Raw genomic sequence first — 24,051 nt, forward strand, 5'->3', positions numbered from 1 at the left:
ACCAATTCTACAGTAATTCTTGCCATTCTTCTAGGGAACTATACCAAGATGGCTGCTGAATAGTGCAGCTATAAATCGTATGCATGTAGTCTTCCTGAACCGCTCCCGAAACTGTCTTAGATTATTAATATCATAAATAATCATCAAAACAACAAGTTTTTCTGTTTAATTAAATCAAGGGATGTCTTCTCAAATCTTAAAATATTTTGCTTTTAGGTGAAATATTTCAAATATCATTGAAAGCTCTTTCTTTTTATATGTTCGTGTGTGGGCTTTGATAATGAACAGTTGATAAATTTCTAGATTTATGTAGATGATTTTTTTTCTCAGACAACGCCAACGCCGTCTTTCACCTAGAGATCATAAAAAAAATTATAAAATGAATATTTTGGAATTCTTCCCAACCTGAAGAATGTTGATATAGCTATATAAATATGTAAACAGTATTTGTCGAATTGGATCGCATGGACCAAAGTTCATATAATCATCATGAACTATTCTCGTCAATCTGAATATTCAAAACAACGGGGAATTTTAACTCTCTTTTTTTTAATTGCTTGCCAAGAATATTTTCTCTTCAGTATGACTAGCCTAAAAAAGTAGAAGGGGTCAGCTTAAACTTACAAAGTTTTAATTTTGCTGTACCGATTGGGTGCTGTAATGTTCAAAAAAAAAATTTCCGAAGTCAACTATTTTTCTTTTTCCTGATGGGCTAAATTAGCATGATTAAGTCAGTCCAAGGCAAGGGTTTTAGGAAACCATTCCAGTTAATTTTTTTTTCAAATTTTATTTAAAGATATAGTCATTTATTGAACCAAACCGTATGAAAACCGGCACTGCATGCATACAAATCAATATTGAGTGACTAACAAGCTAGTCTTTCCTCAAGTACACTTTACAGGGTGAGTCAAAAAGTAAGTTATTGAATTTGAAAAAGAATATTTCAAAAACATTTTGCTTGCTCCATTTCATAAAAAACAGGGATAAAGTGCATCTTATTGACTTGTAACTGTGAACATTTCACGTAATTTGCGTACTCTATCCCCAATTTATGTCTATTTCAATAAAAAGATCACAAAACTCGGCTGTCCACCACTGATCATTCACCGTTCTACAAACTTGAGTGCAATGAAAAATGGACATTGCAAAGGAAAACATACAAAAATCCCTATCAATATTTCAGAAAAAAAGTTGACTTGTTCCTCATACTCAAAACACAAAATCTGACAGTGAGAATAATGTTTCAGACTTGACTTATTAAAATCTCAATTGTATTTGAATGCTTGTGTGTAATCTGTAATTCTCACTCAGCTCAATAGCTTCCAATGGCATTCCATGGACGGCTACAAAAATGGGTTCTTTTAGTAAAACATGCCTAACTTCTGATGACATGGATCCATTTCAGTAGTTCTTTTTTTTTCAGAGTGTGGACGAACATGCTCTTTTAAGACATACTTCATTAAAAAGAAATCTTCAAAACTTTCTTTTTGACTCGCCCTGTTTATGCATTTGTTCCCTTTCCAGTCTCATAATAAACCTTTACAACTTGAATATTATTAAAGAAACTCTTTCTCAAATATAACTTTGAAATAGCCCTATTTACTCCAATCTGAAAACATGCACATGTAAGTGTATTTCACTGCTATATCTCAATGGAAATATAATGCACAATATTGTTCCAATATTAAGCCAATAGCATATTGTGATTTTATCTATACCATAGCTGGCAGCATTGTTACTAAATAAGAGAACCATTAAACACTGTTGTATATTTAGAGGTTTATAAAAGAAACTTTTGTATTATTTTGTAATTAAGAATTCAAATATCTTTAAAAAAATACTCTAGAATAGCAAGTGATACTTTTTACGATAGAAAAGATCTATTTTATACCCTATGCCGCTGTACATATAGCAAAATACCTAATATGGTGCAGAAATACAGATTTGATATTTTTTCGTATGAAATAGTTTGGTTGGGAAATGGTGACTGTATAGTGGATGTCCAGTTCTCTGATATTTTACTTATATGTACTTGTATATCAGTTGTTAAAAGGTAATATACAACATTTGCTGTTGCTGTAATATTCAGAAATGGATGGATTTGGGGGTAGTATTTGATAGCAAATATTGCCACACTGGTAGACCTGTTCAACGTTTTGTGTTCATACATGCTGGAACAACCAAGAAAAAACTTCTGCTAAGTTCTTGTAGTCTGGTTCCCTGACCCTACTCCAGACGAATCAGAGCGATTTATAAATGTATGGGCAACCTCGTTCCCATGGGTACGAGATCTTGCTGCGCCATGTTGTTTCCCATCATGCCCATGCAGTCGAGGCTGATGTTTGGGGAATTGTAAGGTCAGGGAACCAGACTACTGAGCTAGCTTACACCCCTGCACGGGTGTGTAACCGATTGCAAACAAAGTGTGGACTAACTAAATTTGGTAAATTGGGGGCAGTATTTGAAGAAGAAAAAATATGTTTTTGATACAAAAATTCCACTTTAATTTCTTGAAAATGACAGCATACCAGGTGCCATGCCGGCTTTCACAGGATGCTTGGGACTATTATTCACTTACAGTCAAGTAAATAATATGGTAGTTTTGTGTTTTATGTTTGCAAATGTGTAATATTACCTTTAAAGCAACATATTTGATAATATTTGTGGTGAATTATGGTTGTCTGTGCTTAAGGGTTTTATTTTTCTTTCAAAAATTTTCTATAATTCTGCTTTGCCATTTTTGGATTACCTTTTATATCCCTTGAAATGTTCCGAAATATTCCGCTCACCAAGAATAAAATGATTTGTATCATTTCTGATTTTTGGTATAAGTTTAAAAAAAACCCGACAAATACACACATTCCACGCGCAGGTGCATTGGGCCGACATCTTCCGAAATATTGGACATGTACTTATTTTTGCATGAAGGGCCCGGGCGTTTGTTGGTGGATAAGAATTCCTCCATAATTTCAACAACAAAATGTTTTTCTTGTGTTATAAAATACAGTGTTTAGTTTCTTATAAATACACCTTGATTTGGTATTAAGTTTATTTTCCATCTGACTAGAATATGGTGCTTCAGATTGTTTTTGCGGCTCTATCTTTCCGTGGCTCAAGTAACAAATGTTGGTTCTCGAATTGGTATTAACCCCAACTCCCTGTACCGTCTTTTACTTAGTACTGGACCAAGTCCGCCGAAATCCATCAATCACACTGCTTCCAATGCATGTTTCGCTAGGCCAGGCCCAACTTCCTTCATACTCCATCATTATTTAGTCAAACCAGGCCTGCAGGACCAAGTCCCCCAAAATCCACTACAAGGGGAGGGGGGGGGGGGAGTGCATTTTGATGGAGTTCGGGAGGTAAGGGTTAAACCGTCGATACCATTCTTTAGAAACGTACCTGTGTAAGTGATGTATACGCATGTTCTTTATAATAGTTTTAAAATAGAAGTTGTAAAAAAAAACGTTCACCGCTTTAACTATACAGCAGCTATTCAAACTATAGTAGAACAACTCCCTTTACCTGTTAATTATAAGTTAAGACTTAACAGTGTGAAACGTCATCCTAAAATGAAATGAATGCAATGGTTTTAATTATTAATATGCAATGATGAATGGATTAAAACTGTGACACCCATGGCTTCCGAGAAAAAAATTGTCCTTCTTTAGTGAATGTTACATCGTAATGCCCGCCCCCGCTTGTATTTTTTTAAAAAGTATATCGTTAAGACATTAAGACTTTCCACTTTTATACTCCTCAAAGCAATATGTCTTAAGGTTATGGAGAAATACCTCCTTAATCATTCATAGTGTCCACCCCCTCCGAAAACCATTTCCTGATCCGACTCTCCCAGCCTGTCAATGCCATTTTCAGCCAAATGGCTCACAGGTGAGGTTTTTAATAACCTGCTTCATATTTACTCATATTCCTTCAATCGGCACAAACACATTGTTTGCAAATAACACAGAGCAATGAAGGCTAGTATCACCATAATTTGTTTTTAAGTGTGCTGCTGTATTAACTTTAGTTGCCTATAGCTTCTTGTGCTGGACTGATAATTCTACCTCCATGTTCAGTCAAACCAAACGATCGATCTCCAGAAAGAAGTCCAAACCCCGTCATATGTCCCCCGCCACTGGTGATTAATTTTGTCAAGTTTTGCCTTTTTCTGAGAGAGAAGTGTTTTATGCAAAAAAGATCCCCCCTACCCCAACCAGCGGCTCGGCTATAGCTCACCGCCTGTTTCACATTTGCTGTTCTGAGCTTGGGGGCCCACGCAGTTATACCATAGAGATAACAATTTTAACACCCCCAACCGTCCCAACCCCTCCATGTTGTTGGGTGAAGTTGCGCGCTTTCAGACTGTGTTTGTACTTGTAGCTGAGCACGTGGACTTGAACAGAAATAAAATGTTTTAAGGGAAATAAGTTTTAAGGGACTAAATGAAATCGTTAAGTTCGTACCCCCCGCCCCAAAAAAACACGTTGCCAGTACAGTGCAAAAACACGACGATACCGCCAATTTTGGTAAAATTTTTAACTGACCAAAGTAGCGACCTTGACATTTGGCTATCACTTCCTCAAATTCCTTTTATTTTCTCGAATGAAGTCTATTGGCAAAAAAAATGTTTTCCCTTTCATCGATATCATTTTCAGATCTAAAGTAAGACACAAGTGGAGGAAAAACATTTATTTTAAATATTCCGTATAAACAATTGGTATGTCCCCCATCCCCTTTTAAATACCCCGCCAAACACTTGTAGTTCATCAAAGGACAAATTTACCGCGAATTTGCATGAACGTAATAGAAGGGCGCCAGTGTTTATCAACATCTAGCCAGGCATAATCTATTCACCATGCCCCTTGTTTGTTTTCTGAGAAAAAGAATAAACAAATTGCGTTGACCATTTTAAAATGGAAAGTTTACCAGGAAGTCCATTTTCCTGTGGGGATGACGTCATTGAAACGTAACCCGACTACTCGAGCCCCTGTGCGTATTCGAATGGATTGGAGACTGGGTGTCCGACACTTGGTCACGTGACTCATTTCGCGCACGGGCGATATGTTGCAAACATGGCGAAACATGCGCTTATTTCGCATTGACAGCTGCGCAACGAAGTGAATGAATGTCAACTTTACAGCGTCTAAAACTTCTTTTAAAAAATGTCACTCGACAAGGCGAAGGCTTGTGACATCTTGGGTGTTCCCAGAGGTATGTGACACGTTGAGAATTTGTGGTTTTGTCGTTGTTTTTTGGTGGTCAAAACTCGACATGCTCGACATGCCCGACCACGCATGTCATTTTTCATCATGTGTGACAATGACAATGTACGCTCTTGATCTTGATTGATTTCATTTTGTAACTTTTCACAATTGCAAGTCGCAGTATGTGCAAAATATAATTAGAAATGCAGTTGCATTACTAATCATGGAGGAAGGTAAGGTATTCCTTGGACCAACATGACCAATAAAGGGAGATATTTGTCATTTTGTGAATGTGGGGCCTTTTCCAAATCTTGTTCTTTTAAGTTTTATTTGGTGTTTGTGTTATTTTTCATTTGACGATATGTCTCTGCGTGGGGAATTTCATTGATGAGAAACTATGAACACTAACAGGCCCTAATTTGTTTGCTTTAATCTGATCAATATTATTGGTATATGCGCCATCTTGCTTACGCGGCAAAATTTACATGTGTTGCTGTCATGGCTGTGTATACGCAATATTTATCCCCATAAATCCTGTAAATGTGGCTAAAAATCAAATACTTGACTTCCTCCGTATTGTGAGCCACACACTAGGGATAGCTCTGGGCACAATTGCAGAATACCCCGCCACTCGATCTATCCACCTCGTAGCCGGCTACGAGGTCACGGCTGATTGACCTCAATAAACATTCTCAGCGCTACTTGTATGTACTATGCGTCATGCTCCATTGCACTCCTACTTTGTGACCGCGTAGCCGCCAACAGGGTGGTTGGTTTGGACTTAGAATTTTTTCAGCAACTCCCATTCCTTTTGTGTTGCTTCGTTCTCAAGCATATTCAAGGGGACTCCCACTCCGTAGCCTCGTAGCCGCCAACAGGGTGGTTGGTTTGGACTTAGAATTTTTTCAGCAACTCCCATTCCTTTTGTGTTGCTTCGTTCTCAAGCATATTCAAGGGGACTCCCACTCCGTAGCCTCGTAGCCGCCAACAGGGTGGTTGGTTTGGACTTAGACTTTTTTTTCAGCAACTCCCATTCATTTTGTGTTGCTTCGTTCTCAAATAATGGACCCCCACTCAGTATCCGCGTAGGTGGCAATGGACTTGAATTGTTTCTTTTGCAGTGATTCCAACCTCGTAGCCAGTGATTTTAGGGGTGTATTTCCGAGTGGCGGGGTATTCTGCAATTACTCCTAGCTCTGTGTCGGGAAAAGTTTTGTTTCAGGAAATCAAAATCACTGTTTTTTTCCATTTGATATCCACTATGGAACTAGTCCGAGTAACTTGGACCCAACTTATCGCCTTTTTAACATTCGGGCATGGTCTGGCGATAGTACAGTCCAAGCTAATCCTTATGTCAAGCAACACAATTCTGTCATTGACCAGCCTTTGTTAAAAGTATAGCAGGGGAGGTGGGAGTGAATTTTGACTGTCCATGACTGCTTTACAAACGAACATCTCGAAACTGCCAAAAAAATTTGAACTCAGTTTTATTTTACATTCATGCATCATCGGTTAAAATGCTTGCCAACTCAGTAACTGGTGTTAGTTCCAGTATGCCGTTTAGGTGGGGTATTGTTTTGCCATCATTGTTTACTCACTGATTGTTTACATTTGTTTATTTACTGATGTGTTGACAGGTGCCAGTGAGGCTGACATCCGAGCAGCCTACAAACGTCTGGCGCTGAAATGGCACCCGGATAAACATGCCAACGATGACATCGCCACCGAGGTGAGTAAACGCAATCACAGATCTTCCTGTCCAGTTCCACAAGGTGACCAATAACAGCAGTGCAGTATTGTGTGTGGCCATATCAAATGGAGTAGTTGTTTATCATCCCTGCTCACATTCACCTTTGTCCAATTTTAAGCAGTGGGATTTGATTTTTTTTTTCAATAAACAGAAATGTTATCTTGGCATGTGTTAATCCAGTCAAGACAGTTGAATACCAAGCTGGTTCTCAGTTTTAAAAAGGCAAGAATTAGCTTTTCGCTGTTAACACATAGAGTACCACCCCCCCCCCCTCAAAAAAAATGCCCCCGCAAGTGCCCCCCTCACTACAAGTTCGCTCCCAGCTCCCGCATTGCTTATTAGACATATGTACAGTCCGAAATTTGTCAGCGCTACATCTGTGTTTGATAGGACATTCTCACCCCAATGCATGTTGATGTCGAATATTAATAGATGAATTATGGATTTTGTTTTCCATGTAATTGTAAAACAAATACCGTAAAACAATTGCAAATATAATTTGTAAAGCAAATGCCAGGTGTGAATATTGTGTGAATATGATAATTAATATAATGTATTTCATAACTGGGTATTTCCCCTGCACCAAACGAAGTGTCGCATTCTTTGTGTACATGTATTATAATCAGCTGTGCAGTGTAGCTGCAGTCCAGAATGGATTCCGGTCGTGTTCCTAAATTTCTAACTCTTGGCTCTAGGAAATTATTTAATTTTTATTTTCTGGTTTGGCCTTCTTCAACAACCCCCCTCCCCCCCCCCCAAAAAAAGAAGGACATGTATGATTCTAAATTTTAAATAAGAGCAATTATTATTTATTTAATATTAATATAAAGTTATTTCACCTAAGGATAATCAATATAAGCTCTCATAAAAATAATTCTTGTTAAAAAAATTGCTTTAAAAATATTCAGTTGAACTACATGTACACCAACTGAACATGAAATTTTCTTATCTTTTGTTATTTCTCGGTCTATTTATAACTACAAATATCATTGACATGGCGATAAGAACAGTCTGGTTTTCTGTATATTTTCATAAACAACACAAGAAAGTCTCTAACCAGACATAAACAACACAAACACGTAGACATGTAAGAAGGTAAAGTAGGATACTGAGGCCAAAACTGGTCGACTTTAGAATACATATTTTGTTAAAATAAAATTGGTTGGTTTACCCATATCTCACCATGAAAGTTGACAATCAACATTTTAGTGAACTTTTAGCATTAGAACCCAAACTTCTTCAAGGCCTTTTTGCTACGATGCACCCTCAATCCTGCAAAATCCTTCAACTGCCTCCATGTCAAAATGTGGATACAGCCTCAATCCTCCAAAATCATCCGTTATTTCTTGATTTTTTTTCATTGGAGGGGTGACCACTGCCTCAATCCTGCAAAATCCTCCAACAATCACTGTTGATATGTTGAGACAGTGCTGATACCCAGAAGCAGTGCGGGTGATTTCAAGTATTTTCTAATGTAGGCCTAAATTTATGCATGGCCAAGCATAAATAACACAAGCTACAGCCTCTAGACCTTGACAAAATGTATCCTTCAAAATCGCCTGACACATTTTTGCCATACAGCCTCATTCCTTCAAAATCTTCCACTTGTGTGAAGAAGATTTTGGAGGATCTGGGAAGATAAGGGTTAGCCCTAACCCTCCTCAATCCTCCAAAATAATCCTGGTGAATTTGAAGGATTTTGGAGGATTGAGGATGAATGCTGTTTGAGAAACATGAGGATTTTGGAGGATTGAGGATGAATGGTGTTGAAGCACATGAGGATTTTGGAGGATTGAGGATGGTGTTTGAAGAAAAGGAGGATTTTAGACGATTGAGGATGAATGCATTTTGAGTGGCAGGAATGTCTGAAATTTTGAAGGATTGAGGTGCTGGGTATCCTTCATTTGAACATAAACTTGTGCAAAAGTTTTGAGGATTTTGGAGGATTCGTGGCAAAGAAGGGCCTAGGGGCCATTGTTTTACTTCAAACAAACACAATAAATAGTTGATGGTTTTTATCATACAACTGAAGTAAAGAGCCTGTTACATGTGTAACATAGATACCAGTTTAAATTTTGTTTTGTATAAAATATTTCCACTTGAACATGTTGGAAAAAAAACACAAAAAACACAAAATTCTTCTCATGCAGGAAATGATATGAAGCATGAAGTATATTTTTTTCAGAAGAAATCAACAAATACATACACACTGCACAGCACGATACCATGATAAAAAAATATAAGACAGCTGACACTGTTTGTGATAGCCAATAAAATCAATTCCATATTGGCCTTTTTCTCCCATTGGGATCCCATTACACATGTATGTAATATAAACTGAGTACTGCTTTGTATCCGTGTTGTGATATCCTTTTTAAAACTAAATGCAGGAACAAATAACTTTAAAGCAGTGTCCTTTCAAACATTAACCATATTTTCCGGAAGCCTGGTAGTTCTGATTGCAGTGATAATATTCATACCAAGTAAAAATTGTTGACAATACATTTTTTGTGTGAAAATAAATAGGACTGCTGCAAACTGCTCACTGACAGGATTGACCTAAAATGTACAAGTCTGAAAAATTAATGCGGCCTGATGTTACGAACTTGACAAGGCCCTCTTCAGAGGCAATATTTGTTTGTGTACAAATTGTGATGTGAACGTTCCAATTGTTTTATCTCGGCAGAAATTCCAAGAGATCTCTGCGGCATACAAATGTCTGACGGCAGAAGACAAAACCGAATATGTTCTCACTATGGTAAGTTCCAGATAATATGAGGTCAGTGTTCCAGCTGTGTAAACCAATCCCTGTCGATTGTGGTGTAATTACGTACATGTTAAGAGCTCGCCCACTCCCTAAAATGTATTAATCACGAAAAAAAAAGCACACTCAGCAAAGATATAGGTTACCAGCTAAAGTGCTGTGCAACAAATATTACTTATCACTGGTTCACAGCTATTGTTTGCAGTATACCTTCCATATTGCTTGGCAACAGTTTCTGGTTTTGGGAAAAAAGAAAAACATCTGTACTTAGGAAATATCACATGTCATCTGATGGTTATAGTTGTAGTACATGCAGCTTACATATGGGCCTTACATTGTAAGCATGAGTCAGCCATATTGAATTGAAAGTGGGGTCAAATCTTAATTTTTGGAACTTGCAAAGAGAAATGCAAGCAAGTTGATTACTTATTTGTTCCAGTCTGCTTCAGTGAATGATTTATAATTTGTAATTAAACATTCCCTAATGTTTAAAGCCAGATTAAAAATTAAAAAAAGACAGTAAAATAAGGCTGCATTATGCCTGCATAAACAGTCTGTCGCCATCCCATTCAACAGTTAACAATTAATGAAAAACATTCAGGGACTGAATAAGATTTGATTTTGTATTTAGTATTTGGTCCTTCCGCTGTGTTGTACATATATGTTCATGTTATTCATTTTCTGTGGTTGTTAATCTTTGTTTATCATTATTTATGTACTATGATTTTTTTTCTGATTGTGTGTCTTGGGTTGTATTTGGGCCCAATCTCAGCCCTAACTCCCTAGGGGTGTGCAAAATCATATTAAAATTGGAGGATTCATGTTAAGGATATCCTTAACAGTCCTGAATCCTCCAATTTTAATATGATTTTCCACACCCCTAGGGAGTTAGTGTGTTTGGGTTTATCCGTAAAAAAAAACAAAAAAAATGAAATCAAGGACTGTTCATTTTCAAATAATTTAGTAGTCGATTACTCGAAACTGAGTTTGACCGAATATTCGGATTTTCGAAACTGCCAGCTGCAACTTGGGTGATGCGCCTGTAAAATGTTACATGAAGAGCGTGCCGGTTAAAATTTACATGCAGAAATCAATATGGGGAGCATGAGTATGTTGCAGGAAGTACATGTATTTTTAAACTGTAAAACGGATGTAACCTAAAAGGATGTGAACCCTGAACCTCCGTCGACAACAAAAGTGGCACCTGACAATAAACATCCCAAGTTTACCACAAAATAATATCGCAATCATGTGTGTACGTACTCAATATTTCTCTTTTCGAATATTCAAACTGGCAGAAAGCTATTACAATATGCGGTTAATCGAATATTTCAAGGACAGCCCTATTATGGTGATAGTAAATACATATAGCTTACATAGTGCTTTGTCCTAAAGCCAGCCATTGGAGCTGTGAAATTATGTGTGGGAATCATGTTTGGGGGAATTCCCCTCAGGAAGTGATCGGAATTTTTCCGTTGACGATGGTTTGTTTTGAATTTCATGCTGGTTCCTTTGTTGCATTCCACAGGAGGACATGTTCGAGTTGTTTGCTCAGATCTTCTTTGGTTCCAGAGGTAGGATAAATTCTACTTTCTTAAAAACCAATAATGTACAAGTACGGTACAGCCATAAAATTTCCCAGTTAGTACAAATGGACAAATGGGATTGCTGTATGCAATTATAATGTTTAGAATTTGGCCCCATTTATTTGGAGCGTCCACCTTAACGTTGTTAAATCATTAAGTGCGAACATCACCGAGGGAAAACAAAGGACTACATGTACAAGACTTAATTCATGACAAGGCACTGTGTTTATTTACTGTTGTTGAGCAAAGAAGCCACTGAAGTCAACTACAAAAAGGTTCCTTACAAAAAAAATGTGTGTTTGTGATTTAAAACTAGCTTAATCGGAAAAGTCTCGGAAGCAGCGGCTAACGGATTTGTGTTCATGCATAAGTCACGTGATTGTGCCATGTAATTTCTGGAAGGAGTAGTGTTTTGAGTAAAAAAAAAAAAATCAGCTTTTTGACCCCAGTGACCTCACGATGACCTTTGACCCCAGTTTTGTCATGTGACATGCTTGGTCTGGGCTACTGATACTTTTGACCAAGTTTGGTTGAAATCGGTCCAAATATGTAGGAGCAATAAACAAAACGTTTGTTACTTACTAACTAACTAACTAACAATGAGACTTAATGTTTTGTTGAGCTGCTATTCCACAGCTAAAAAAACTTACCAATCTGTAACAGGACAGAAGTGCATCTTACATTTTTTTATTTACAAAATGCCTTTCTTTCCCCCAGCTTCCTATAACGGTTACATCGACACCAGTGATGACGATTATGACGATGACAGTGACGAGGATTTCTGGGAATCGGTGGAGTCCAAACGAAGAACCTTTCACAGAAAAACAACAGGTGAAATATTGGTATTCGCTGTGAGACCACAACCAGCAAATGTTCAATGGCTTAAGACTTTCTGATTGTTTTTCAGCAGCAGAGTGTGATGAAATTTAAGCTGTTAGCTGTAGAGTCTTAAATTTCACAGCCAAAGTAAAATGTAATTCCCAAGCAAAGTTTGACTGAGCACATCCGTTCTTTGTTCTACCCTTAGACAAACTTTGACCTTTAATTAAACAAGATTTTAAACAGAATCCCTTGGCATTCAAATCAGGTATCAGCTTAAAATGTTAAACATCCCCACGGTAACAACTTTGCTGTAACCCCTTTTTCTTGTACATGTATTTGTTCTCAGAATATTCCTACACAGCAAACAGACCAACTGAGAGTGTGAGTACAAAAAAAATTGACAATTCCTTAAAAGAAAATTTCCTTCTAATTATTCAGTTCAGTTCAGTCCGATATCAAGAGAATCCTTATTCTTTAAATTGTATGTTTCATCTCTTTCATGACATGAATTTTGTTCAGCGGCTTTTGAACTTGAGATGTACACATTTCATTTAAGAAAAGGGAAAACATTATGAAGAGCAGTTATGTTTTTTTTTTTAAAGCTGTCCAAATCTGGTCATTGAGTCATAGTGATAACAACTGCGCCTGTCTTTTTTTAAAGCCAACTTTTTAAAAATTTGGTCAATGAAAATCTTGAAACTGTACAAAGTTGATGAAAACACACTTCATTTTTATCTTGCATCAGGAGGCGAGCAAGAATGCCGAGGAGTTGATGCAAGAGGAGGAGCGGCAGAAGAAATCTCGGGAGAAGCGGAAATCCAAGAAGAAGCGGCAGCGGGAGAAAAAGCGCGAGGAGAAAGTCAAGCAGGAAGAGGAGGAGGCCAAGAAGGCGGAGGAGAAACGACGGAAGGCGGAGTTTTTACAAAAAGCCAAAGAGTCGGCTGAGAAGGCCAGACGAGAAGCAGAGAAAAAGCAGCAGATGTCCCAGTCTACCAACTCGCAGATTCCTCACCAGGTACTTTGGGGCTGAATCTATCAAATTCTTCCAGATTCATTGAAAACCAATCAAAATCCATCCCAGTCTACCAACTCCCAGATTTCTCCCCAGGCACATTGTAGTTTTATATATTTGGGACTGAATCTGTGAAATTCTTCTTCCAGATTCATTGAAAACCAATCAAAATTTATTCCAGTTGACCAACTCGCAGATTCCTCGCCAGGTACATTGTAATTTTATGTTTTTGGGAATGAATCTATCAAATTCTTCCAGATTCATTGAAAACCAATCAAATTCCATCCCAGTCTATCAACTCACAGAAATCGATCAAAGTGTTCCATTTTAACTCTATTCCAGTCTACCAACTCCAATCTACACCAGATTGCTTTTCTATATCTGACCTGAAGACCATTGTATAATTTAAAATTATTCAAATTTTTTCTAGATTGATATAATCTGTCGGAATCCATTAAAAACCACTCAAAACAATTATCTGTGACAAATTATATCAAATTCTTCCAGATTCTTAGAAGTGATCAGAATCTTTTTGTCCAGTTACTGTTAAAGTTATGTACAGCTACGGTATATTTGTAATACTTTTATTTTGTCTGACACATACAAATTATGACACAATCACAATCAATTCCATCAAAGTCCGCCAAAAATCGTTGAAGTTTAAACTGCAATATTCTATGCTAATCTTAAAAAAGTATTTTGTCTCTGTTTCGTTCATGTTTGTCCACGCAGGGTACAACAAAGTCCACGTCTACCAGTAAAGTTAACCACGACACTATTTCCAACAATTTCAATTCTACAAAAAGTAGAACCAGAGCTCCCAATGATGTCAAAGTCAAAACTGGGACGACGGGCAGTAGGTAAGTGGATCAAAAGATGTTTTTTGTGTTTTTCACCCCGAAAAATAGATTTTATTTATAAAATTGCTACTTTTTTTTTCTAGCAAAAGAAAAGTGGTTCATTTTTGAATGAGACATCGGCCAAAGAAATCGGCCCATATTTGGTTTTGGAATAAATACTTGACAAATTCCAAATTATTACAACCCGACAAATAATCAGTTCTCGACTGGGTCCCAACCTACTTTCATAATTGATAATGTAGGAACCGGGAACCAGTCTACTCGCTGGTTAGAGCTGTCTGTGCGCAAAAGCAACCCAAAATAAAACGTATTTAAAAAAAAATATTTTTAAGTCTCTTTTTTTTATAAAACAAAACACTCATTGGTCAAAAATAAAAATTCATTCGGTGGGGCGAAAAAAAAAAATCAAAATTGATGACGAACACAGTAGGACTGTGCATCAGAACCGAGCACCGGACCGTTGATGTCAAAAACCGGTTCCAGTAACCAACTTTACAAGTTAATTAGTAACTTCTAAGACAATGAAATGATAGGTTATGAATGTCATTTGTGGGGAATTTTCAAAATGAAAACCAGGCTACATGGGAAAACAAAACATATTCCACGTTTATGACTCTCAGGAAAGCTGCAGTTTACACCATACTGCTATAGAGCTCACTGTACACACTTTAATCTTGCTTCATTGACGCACCGATGTAGTAGTATTGTCGTGCCGACCTTTATGAACAATCTGAACAGGGGCATCCGGGATTTGAAGTTTAGGGTTGGGTTTCTTTAACGGGTACCCAGGTACCCGTGTTTGTTTCAAACGGGTATCCGGTTCCCGTACTACTCGTGAATGCACACCCCTATAATACGGACATTTTATTTTGAATCATTGACAGGGTGCGAGTACCCTCGGACTCCGTTGCAGATGACGACATCTTAGGGTGGGACCAACACAGCGCTTTCTTCGCTGGGGCGGCGGCCACCGTCAAGAGGTCAACGACCTCGGCCCCCACGGCTGCCAAGCCCGAGAAGAACAAGAAGAAGGGCGGGGCTAAGGGCCAGAATGAGGAGGCGGAATCGGTGAGTGGAGTCATTGCAGTGAGTGAAATTGCAGGCAGAAAAAAAAAATTCAAATCATAATTAATAAATAAATATATTCAAAAATATTTTTGATATTTTTCTTTAATTCAAATCCTGTCATTGTCTGTTTGCAGATCGACAACATGGATCCTATTGTTTTACAAAGCAGACAAACTGCAGGTAAGCTCGCTGAATTTCAAAAAAAAAATATATCCTGGGAAGTTGGACTAATTATGAATTGTCTTGATCTTGTCAAAACGCAATCGCTGATCTTTTATGATTTCTGGAGGACAAATTTGAAGAGATCATTTCCAAAACGTGATATATCCATTTGAAAAAGGTGAATAATTGACAAGGTAATGAGCTTCAAAGAATTAAACAGTATATCGTCTGTTTCTATCCTCCATTTTTTTGCTATAGACGTATTCATTGTGTTTAATTTACGTCAAGGTCAAACTGCTGGCCCTCTATCAGAAATTAATTGTCCTGCATCCAACAAAGTCCAACAAATTTTACGACTATCAAATTCTGAATAGTCGACTTGTCGTTATGCCATGACTTGTCATTTGGCTATGCCGCGACTAGCGGTTGCACCGCAAGTACCGATCTTTGCCCCTCAACTTAACAATAGTAGTCGACCGTGTGGCACTGTAAGTCCGAAGTGACTACAGGGTCCATGAATAGTGCTTGCGTAATGCAACACAGGCTGACACTGTGACTGCCCCACCACACTGGCTGCCCTGTTGCACATGTAATAATGGTACACGTGTAGCAAGCGATGTGGTGAGACACACAAAGACGTAGGCCTACCTGTACAGAAGCAGTCTTCAAATTTCTAAAGAAAAAAACGACAAATCCTCGAGAAATTGAGAGAAAATGACCAGAATGTTTGTACCCCTTACATTTTCAGCGGACCGCTTTCGCTTCTTACCGCCAGGCCCATTTATACGCATGGGCACATAAATTTGAATTTATTAGTAAAAAGGTCCATTGACCAGAGTTATTACATGTGCACTGGATAATTAAATAATGTGTTACTAGTCGACTTGTCACGACTTTTTATGGCAACTAGTCGCGACTATTAAAATTCACTAGTTGCCCAGGCCTAGGATGTACTGGAGGCCATCACAATTCCCTGCAAGTCCATCACAAGTCCTCCAGTCCCAGTTCAAATCACAAGCTATTCAAATGAGCTTTGGCCAAGGCATTCCCTTCTTGTTGGTTATCAACTGTTTCTTGTGACTGGACTTGTGACTGGACTTGTGACTGGACTTGTGATAGGACTTGTGATAGGACTTGTGACTGGACTTGTGATGAACTGAACTACATCCCTGCAGATTGTATTCAAAATCCAACTCTGGAGAAATTTAAAAACTAACAGAATTCATATCTTTTTGTTTTTCCACAGTTAAAGGGAATGAAATGGCTAATTTGGGACACTACAGTGCAGCTATAGAGCTATTTACTCAAGCGATTGAATTGGATCCAAGGGATTTTAGGTAAGAAGTTCACCGACTCAAGCATCTTACATAAGAAAAGTGTCCAATGATGGTTTACTAAATATCTTTTGGTAGAATGCTGTGTTGGTTTGTTGATTGCTAGATTTTAATGTTTCTTTCTTTCTCGGCAGATTTTTTGGTAACCGTTCTTTTTGCTATGACCGACTAGAACAGTATGAAAGGTAAGATCAACAGAATTTCAAATCAATTATTTTGCACCAAAATAATGATATCAAGTGAACTTGATTTTTTTTTATTAATGAAAAGGTTTTTTTTTCAGACATGAAAAGTCATGTTTATCATAAATTATTTTTTTTTACGTGAGACATGATAGCACTATTTTAATGATGTAGAGCGCCATGTATCTAGATAAAATGGCGCTATGAAAATCCTGTTTAACCCTCCTATGCAAACATGCATTCTTTTCCAAGTTGTCCTTTCAGTCAAAATCAATCAAGTGACTGTTTTCTTAACTGTTAAGAGCTCCCGGCCTACATTAAGCAGGATTGACTGGCTGTATTGTTTCTGTAACTTGATACAGCTATGCTTTGACTGTAGGTGATTGATAAGCCAGTGTGCCACCAGGTTCCTGCTTTTGTCTGTTGACTGAATTTGACTAGTCAGAGTGCTTGCCAGAAATATGATCTGACCATTGGTGACTGGCCTGTGTAAAAAGCATGGCAGGGGAAGAGGATGGAATTTTTGACTGTCTGTGACTGTTAAAACAGTAGGAGGGTTAATAATATTGTAAAATGTGTAGATTTTGTCATGAATAGGTTTTTTTAATGTTTTCTTTACAGTGCTATAAAAGATGCAAATCGAGCTATTACTTTAGCCAAGGATTGGCCAAAGGGATATTTTAGAAAAGGTCGTGCATTGGCTGGCCTTAAGGTAAGCAAGTGAGTTAAATTATAATTTAAAAAAAAAAGTTTGGGGAAACTTTATACGAAAAACCTGAAAGATTCTAGATGAAGCCGTAAAAGTGGAAGACGAGGTATAATATTTCGTCAACCATTCCAGTGATAATAAGCAAAAGGAATTTAGTTCTATACTTCCTTCCCCCCCCCCCCCCCCTTTTCAAGATTTTGAAAGGAGACCGTGGTTGGAATGGAATATGAAGTGTCTATGTTTGTAATTTCTTTCTGATTTTTTTTTTGTATAAAAAGAAAAAATTTGCAATTTTTTTTTTTTTTTTTAGCGTTTCGGTGAAGCTGAAACTGCATTTGAGCACGTCCTAAAATTGGATAAAAATTGTGAGGACGCAGTGGAGGAGTTGCACAAGGTCCGAGTCTATCGACTTATGGTAAGATTCTTCTTATTGATGTCTTTTTTATCAATGTCTTAATCACAAGTGCAAGGCCTGTTCTCAGTTGCAAAACCACGATGTTAATGATAGAACCATAACATATCGACACCTATGGCTTGGGCAACGCTGTCATTTCTGTTTCTGTCCAAGAGTCATAGTTCTGGTTAAATTATCCTCAAATTTGATCAGCCCCCAAAAAGGGGAAAACATAATTAGGCAATGAACTGTGGTAGTGATTAGGATGGCCCTCTGAAACATGTACGACCTAGTAGAATTCATTCCCGAGTCCCTGTTTTTCACTGATTAAACTGATCAACTTTCTCTATGACTCGACATGCTGTTCAAAAGCTCTACTCTTTAAAATGTGGTGTTCTTTTCCCCTTGCCTGACTTGTTGAACTTGTCGTTAGAATACCTTTAGCATTAAGAGTGACTTAATCTTAACCGAACTCAACCCATCAAAGTTCAACAGCAGGTTTTGTTTAAATCTGTTGGGATAGGTACAGTTCCCCTAAACTGATGGTCTTTTACACTGGGGTTGGCATATCTCCAGAAACTAAGTCCAACAGTCTGTGTGTACAATTTCCCATGTGGGTGTTGGAATTTGCCAGAATGGGTATGGTTCCTAGTAAATTAGGCTGGGGATTTAGGGTTAAGGCACTCTTTGGGAACTAGAATTGTTTTTTTTACCCCTTAGCCGAGAGGCTCGAGGGGTATTGTATGGGGATGTAAGTCCTCATGCAATAGCCTGATTTTTTGGCCTTTTTTTTTGCAATTGTAAATAACATATTGGCACCATACATTGTATATATGCTTTTCCTTTATACCTCAAAACTCAGGCAAAATTGTCAGATGCCACGTACATCCTTTTTTTTGGTATTAACCCTAACTCCCCAGCCAAATTTACTAGGAACCATACCCATTCTGGCAAATTCCAACACCCACATTGTACACACACACTGTTGGACTTAGTTTCTGGAGGTATGCCAACCCCAGTGTAAAAGACCATCAGTTTAGGGGTACTGTATCTATCCCAACAGATTTAAACAAAACCTGCTGTAGAACTTTGATGGGTGGAGTTCAATTAGGGTTAAAGAGTTGATTCCTCAAATTCTTCACAAATTCCTCACAATTTTCTGAGGTGGGAATCAATTCTGGTGCAGAGCCTAGTTAGTGACTTTTGTTGCAATCTGATCTGGCCTACAGGAGATGGGCTTCAATCGGCCCCAGAGCGACGCCGCCATCCGTCAATACGGCTCGGTCCAGGCCGCCCTCGACGCCCTGCTCACCAACGGCGTAGAGGGCGTCATCAACTCCTTCCCTGACGATGTGTACATCTCGGACGAGGAGGATTACATTACAGAAACCATTGAACGCAGTAAACTCGAGTAAGTCAAGAGTTTGGGATTTTTACCTGATTTTTTTTTTTTTTTCAGTCTCTGTCTCAACATGGTGTTTAAACTGAAATCTTGAAAACTTAATCCTTTGAAAAAGAAGTTTGTGACTATTTCTTTGTTTACTTGCTGTGGTCTGATGCTGTGAGTTTGTAGATTTTGGCTGTGAAATTTTCTTTATTTGGAACTCACTCTGTATTAACATTTGTGTGAAGTATAAACTCGCTAATAATGTAAAACTTTGAAGTTTTATGTTAAAGGCGTGATTTTTTTAAGCCTCTCGAGAATTGATATGCTTGTTAAAAAACAACTGACCTTATTTCAGTATTCTGCACTTTCATTCACAAATATTGGACATGTTTTGTTTTATTGAGGATTTACCCCTTTTTCCCATAGTTCTTGCAATCCATTGAATCTACGCTCCCTATGGGTCGGCAATCTCCATTCTACCATATCCGAGAAACAACTGAGAGATCTTTTTGGGCCGTAAGTGATTTTGTTTTTGAAAAGTATTCATTCTATTATACAAATTAAAATCATTAATTATCCCCCAAATTCAATCCCTGATTACTGTCTGTTTCTAGAAGGATTGATTCCGAGAATTTGATTTGTAGTTATGTCATAGACAATCAGCTGTCTGTTAGTTCATTTAAGCCTTCTTGACTGAATCGGACGAAATCCTGCCGTACGTACTTGGTGCGTTTTCAAGAAGTTAGTCCTACTGAAGAGAGTGCACCCATTGATCTCCCAGAAATTTGCTACCACAGGTTAATTGGACTTTTGGAATTTCGCCTTGAGAAATGTAGTTTTTGTATTCTGTTTCACCATTGACCGATATCATTTTGGTTAACATATTACCACATATGCTTGAACTAGAACTTCTTAACCAAAAATGCCCAGTGAGTAAGGATTTAATGGAAATGTTGACTGTGGAAATGATCATTCTCTTCGCGTTTCTTTTTGGCGTGTTCAGTTTTGGTGAAATAGAGAGCCTTCGTCGCCTTCCGGACCGGTTTTGTGCCTTTATTAACTACAAACGTCCAGAGGAGGCGGCCAGAGCTCTGGAACAACTTCAGGTACGCTGTCTACCCCCTCTGCCTCCCCCTCCCCCCCCCCTCCCATCACAACTTCTGATAATTTTCTGTGAAACACATTTTTTTTAAAGTCGTCTTCATCACAAGATCACGTTACATCTAGTCTGTCAAACACATTATGAACTACATACATGCCATACAAGGCTACACTTGGTAGTCAGCATGTCAGTGTTACACTGTATTTAAACTTGTGGTGATTATCAGTATGGACTCCGTCGTAGAACACGCTTTCTACGACCACTATAAAAAATCCCCAATGGAAGAGACACACTGCATGCGTGAACCCATGGTGAAGGCACCCAAGTTTTCTGCACATTCAGAGGAAAATGGTTTGGTCTTTTTAGATTTTTAGAGATATGGTGGGCACTATAGTCTTTAAACTCGTTGCTATTTACCCAGACTTGCCCACTCCAAACACGCCCTCCTGTTCTGTCCGTCATATCTCAAAAAGGCACTGTGCAGGAGTGAATCAGTGCATGTATATACCGTGTCCCTCAAACATCTACTCTCGTGAATGCTCACATACCGCCATCTACGGTACTTTTCCAGCACGGGGTCTAAAGTTGATCCCTTTTTTCCCCTTCTTTGAATCGCACAGGGCGTGGAGGTAGGCGGGCGCTATCTTTTGATAAAATTCCCGGACAACCCAATTGTGGAAGGCCAGCCACGCACCACGGTGTTGAAGAAAACCAACGTCGCCGCCGCCGCGGGCAAACAGCCGCAGCCCAAAATTGCTCAGCCGGTCAGCCAAACACAGAACGATGCAAGGTAAGCCGCAGTGCTCACGTCAAGGGGAGAACTCAAAATGAAACATGTAGTAACTTGCGGTTACCCCTGTAAAACATGGTAAAACCTTGTTGAACCTCGAGGTAAACATCAAGGTAAACCTCAAGTTTCTGCCTCAAAATGAAACATGTAGTAACTTGTGGTTACCCCTGTAAAACATGGTAAAACCTTGTCGAGCCTCGAGGTAAACATCAAGGTAAACCTCAAGTTCCTACCTCAAAATGAAACATGTAGAAACTCACAGTTAACCCTGTAAAACATGGCAAAACCTTGTCAAGCCTCGAGGTAAACATCGAGGTGAACCTCAAGTTTCTGCCTCAAAATGAAACATGTAGTAACTTGCAGTTACCCCTGTAAAACATGGTAAAACCTGGTGAAACCTTGAGGTAAACATTGAGGTAAACGTGAAGTTCCTGCCTCAAAATTAAACAAGTACATGTAGTAACTCGCGGTTACCTCAATAAAACATGGTAAAACCTTGTCAAACCTAGCGGTAAACATCAAGGTAATCCTCAAGCTCCTGCCTGTTAAATTTGCAATCTGCCCTAATCAGTATCCGTCAAAACCCACCGTGAGACTTTTGTGTTACAGTTGAGTCCATGTTAGTGCTGTCATATGAAAAGTCAGACTTCAATCTCAACCAAACTTGGTGACAATAATCTTTGGGTAGGGGGACTTCAGATGACTTGAGGTCAAAGGTCATCTAGGGGTCAAATGAGGTCAATGTTGATTTTGGTTAGGTCAACTGAAAAGTGTGCTTACTAACTGACTGTATAAAAACTACCAGCATGCCAGGGGGATCGCGCAAGTTTAACTTGCAGTATTTTTGCTTTGTAAGTATTTCCAAAAGAAAACCAAGTATTTGAAGTTTGTGTGAATATTTATTTTTGTTTGGTGGCTCGGCAGTGGCAACAAGGTGACAGGTCCCGTCAACGGCAATGAGTGTTACTTCTGGCGGACCACTGGCTGCGTCTTCGGCGACCGTTGCAAGTACAAACACCTGAAACAGTCCAAAGGAGCCGATCTCAAGCCCTGGCAGAAAGTAGTTTACGATAACTGACCCGATTCCTACCAAATTCGACATCAGGAAGGATCCAGTTGATTCAAGTTGAAAGTAAAAGAAAATTTCATCGTCTGCTTTTCGTGATTAAAAAAAAATATTTAAAATTCAAAACATAATGCAAAAAAACCAAATGCTCATTTTCATGTTACCAATTGTTGGATTTGATTTTTTTCGGTGTTCTTCCTGCTTGACGTCACGTGTGTGGAATTCGGTAAAAACTTGTTGGTCAGAACAAAGAAATATGTTTTTATGCAAGAAACTTGCCTCCGAAGCAGAGTTTTGTTTATATTTGCAAAAATATAAATGAGCGGCAGTGATGGCAATGTAAAGAACTGAAGGGCATTTATTGGGCTACCGGCCGAGTAGCTTTGCATTTTTGAAAACTGATTATTTTATAGAGGATTCAAACTTGGGTCTTGTGTTTCAGAAAAGGTGATCGAACCATCCAAAGTTACCGGCAACTGAAACAGAAATGTACAAGTTTAAAAAAAAAAGATTTTTGGAAAAAAAATTGGTTCAGATTTTTTGGTAAAAGTGTTGTTAAAAAAATTTAAAAATCTCACTGTACGTGAGAAACCTATTCTATTTACACTTGTCGTGGACAATTACAGTAAATAATAACAAATTTCGCCTTCGATATTTCAGAAAAGAATATGCCAAAGTTAATGTCAAACGTGGACCAGGAGATTTTGAAATCCTTGCTCCTGTCTGGAAATGCCGTTTTTCTTACTTTTGAAAGAAAAAAGGTCTTCATTTTTATTAACATTAAAATGCAAGGACATGTCGAAATGCTTGTTTCTTTCTTTGGCAAGCTTAAAAGGTGTTATATTTTGCTAATTTTACCAGACCAAGTGTTTGTTGTTCGTTTCGTCGTTAACAAATCTGTAAGCTATTTCTTTGACGGTCTTTTCCGTGAATGCAGTAGTTACTGATAAGAAATGCTAATTTTCAGTGACCACTTGAGCAAAATTGTGGGAAAGACCCATTTTACTTTCTTTAGTTCTTGTGGATTTTCTTTCCTTTATTAGAGAAAGTACTCAGTCTTGATGTTGTCTTTGCATGAATATTACATGTTTAACTTATTAACGCTCTGCACAAGTACCCCCTCAACGGTTAGAAGGAGAAAGTTGGGTGGGCCACTGGAAGCAATTGTTGAACGCGCATTGCCGAGTTTTTCAGAGTTTTAACAAGTCACTGAATTTTGTGACTCGAGTCAAGTCGAGTCATTTCAAGAAAGTGACTCGAGTCGAGTCAAGTCATTAGGTGAAGATGGTCGAGAGTTGAATTTACAGAGATGAAACTTTTCCGATTTTAATCGGAAAACCGACTTTTTGAATTTTCCAACGAAATTTCCGATTTTTTTACAGTGTGTCCCACAAAATTTGATTTTCTGATGATTTTTTCACAAAATGTCATTTTATTTCAATCATAATTTCGAAGAAAAGTCGATGTAAATGGCGTGCTAAAATCATCGCGAACGTAGTTTTAATCTCTTTCACCAGTCGTTATTGGAGAGTTTCAACGGTAGAAACACAGGGCATAACACTGATCGGAGCCTTCTCCGGCTGGACAAAAGGTTAACCATTGACAGGCGACATGGAAAAATCACTGTGTCGCACGTACGTGCGAATATGCAATGGTACCAGCGTGCGTACGTACCGCACCACCGTACCGTCCGCGCTAGCACATGGCCGGTCGGGACGGGTAGCCTTGTGAAGGATCCTGTGGATAAAATCGTTATGTTGTGCGATTTTCAGAGGTTTCAGATTCTGTTGTACAAAATGCAATGCTTTAAAAATCATGATGATTATCTCGAGGATAGCGAAGAGAGCATTAGCGAA

At 38.3% G+C, this 24,051-nt stretch overlaps 1 protein-coding gene across 1 annotated transcript; it reads left to right on the forward strand.

The window, feature by feature from the left end:
- Positions 1–5,024: 5,024 nt before the first annotated feature.
- Positions 5,025–23,420, forward strand: LOC119720084. The gene is made up of 19 exons (XM_038189611.1): positions 5,025–5,214; positions 6,845–6,936; positions 9,644–9,715; positions 11,250–11,295; positions 12,025–12,138; positions 12,476–12,510; positions 12,875–13,144; positions 13,874–14,001; positions 14,886–15,069; positions 15,204–15,249; positions 16,478–16,568; positions 16,700–16,750; positions 17,369–17,459; positions 17,767–17,871; positions 19,080–19,261; positions 19,664–19,753; positions 20,241–20,343; positions 20,960–21,129; positions 22,054–23,420. Exons 1-19 carry the CDS (start codon positions 5,166–5,168, stop codon positions 22,205–22,207), a joined length of 2,073 nt encoding a protein of 690 aa, XP_038045539.1. The 5' UTR covers positions 5,025–5,165; the 3' UTR covers positions 22,208–23,420.
- The last annotated feature ends 631 nt before the right edge of the window (positions 23,421–24,051 follow it).

This window comes from Patiria miniata, unplaced genomic scaffold, assembly GCF_015706575.1.
Source record: "Patiria miniata isolate m_02_andy unplaced genomic scaffold, ASM1570657v1 HiC_scaffold_9, whole genome shotgun sequence".
NCBI classification, from domain to species: domain Eukaryota; kingdom Metazoa; phylum Echinodermata; class Asteroidea; order Valvatida; family Asterinidae; genus Patiria; species Patiria miniata.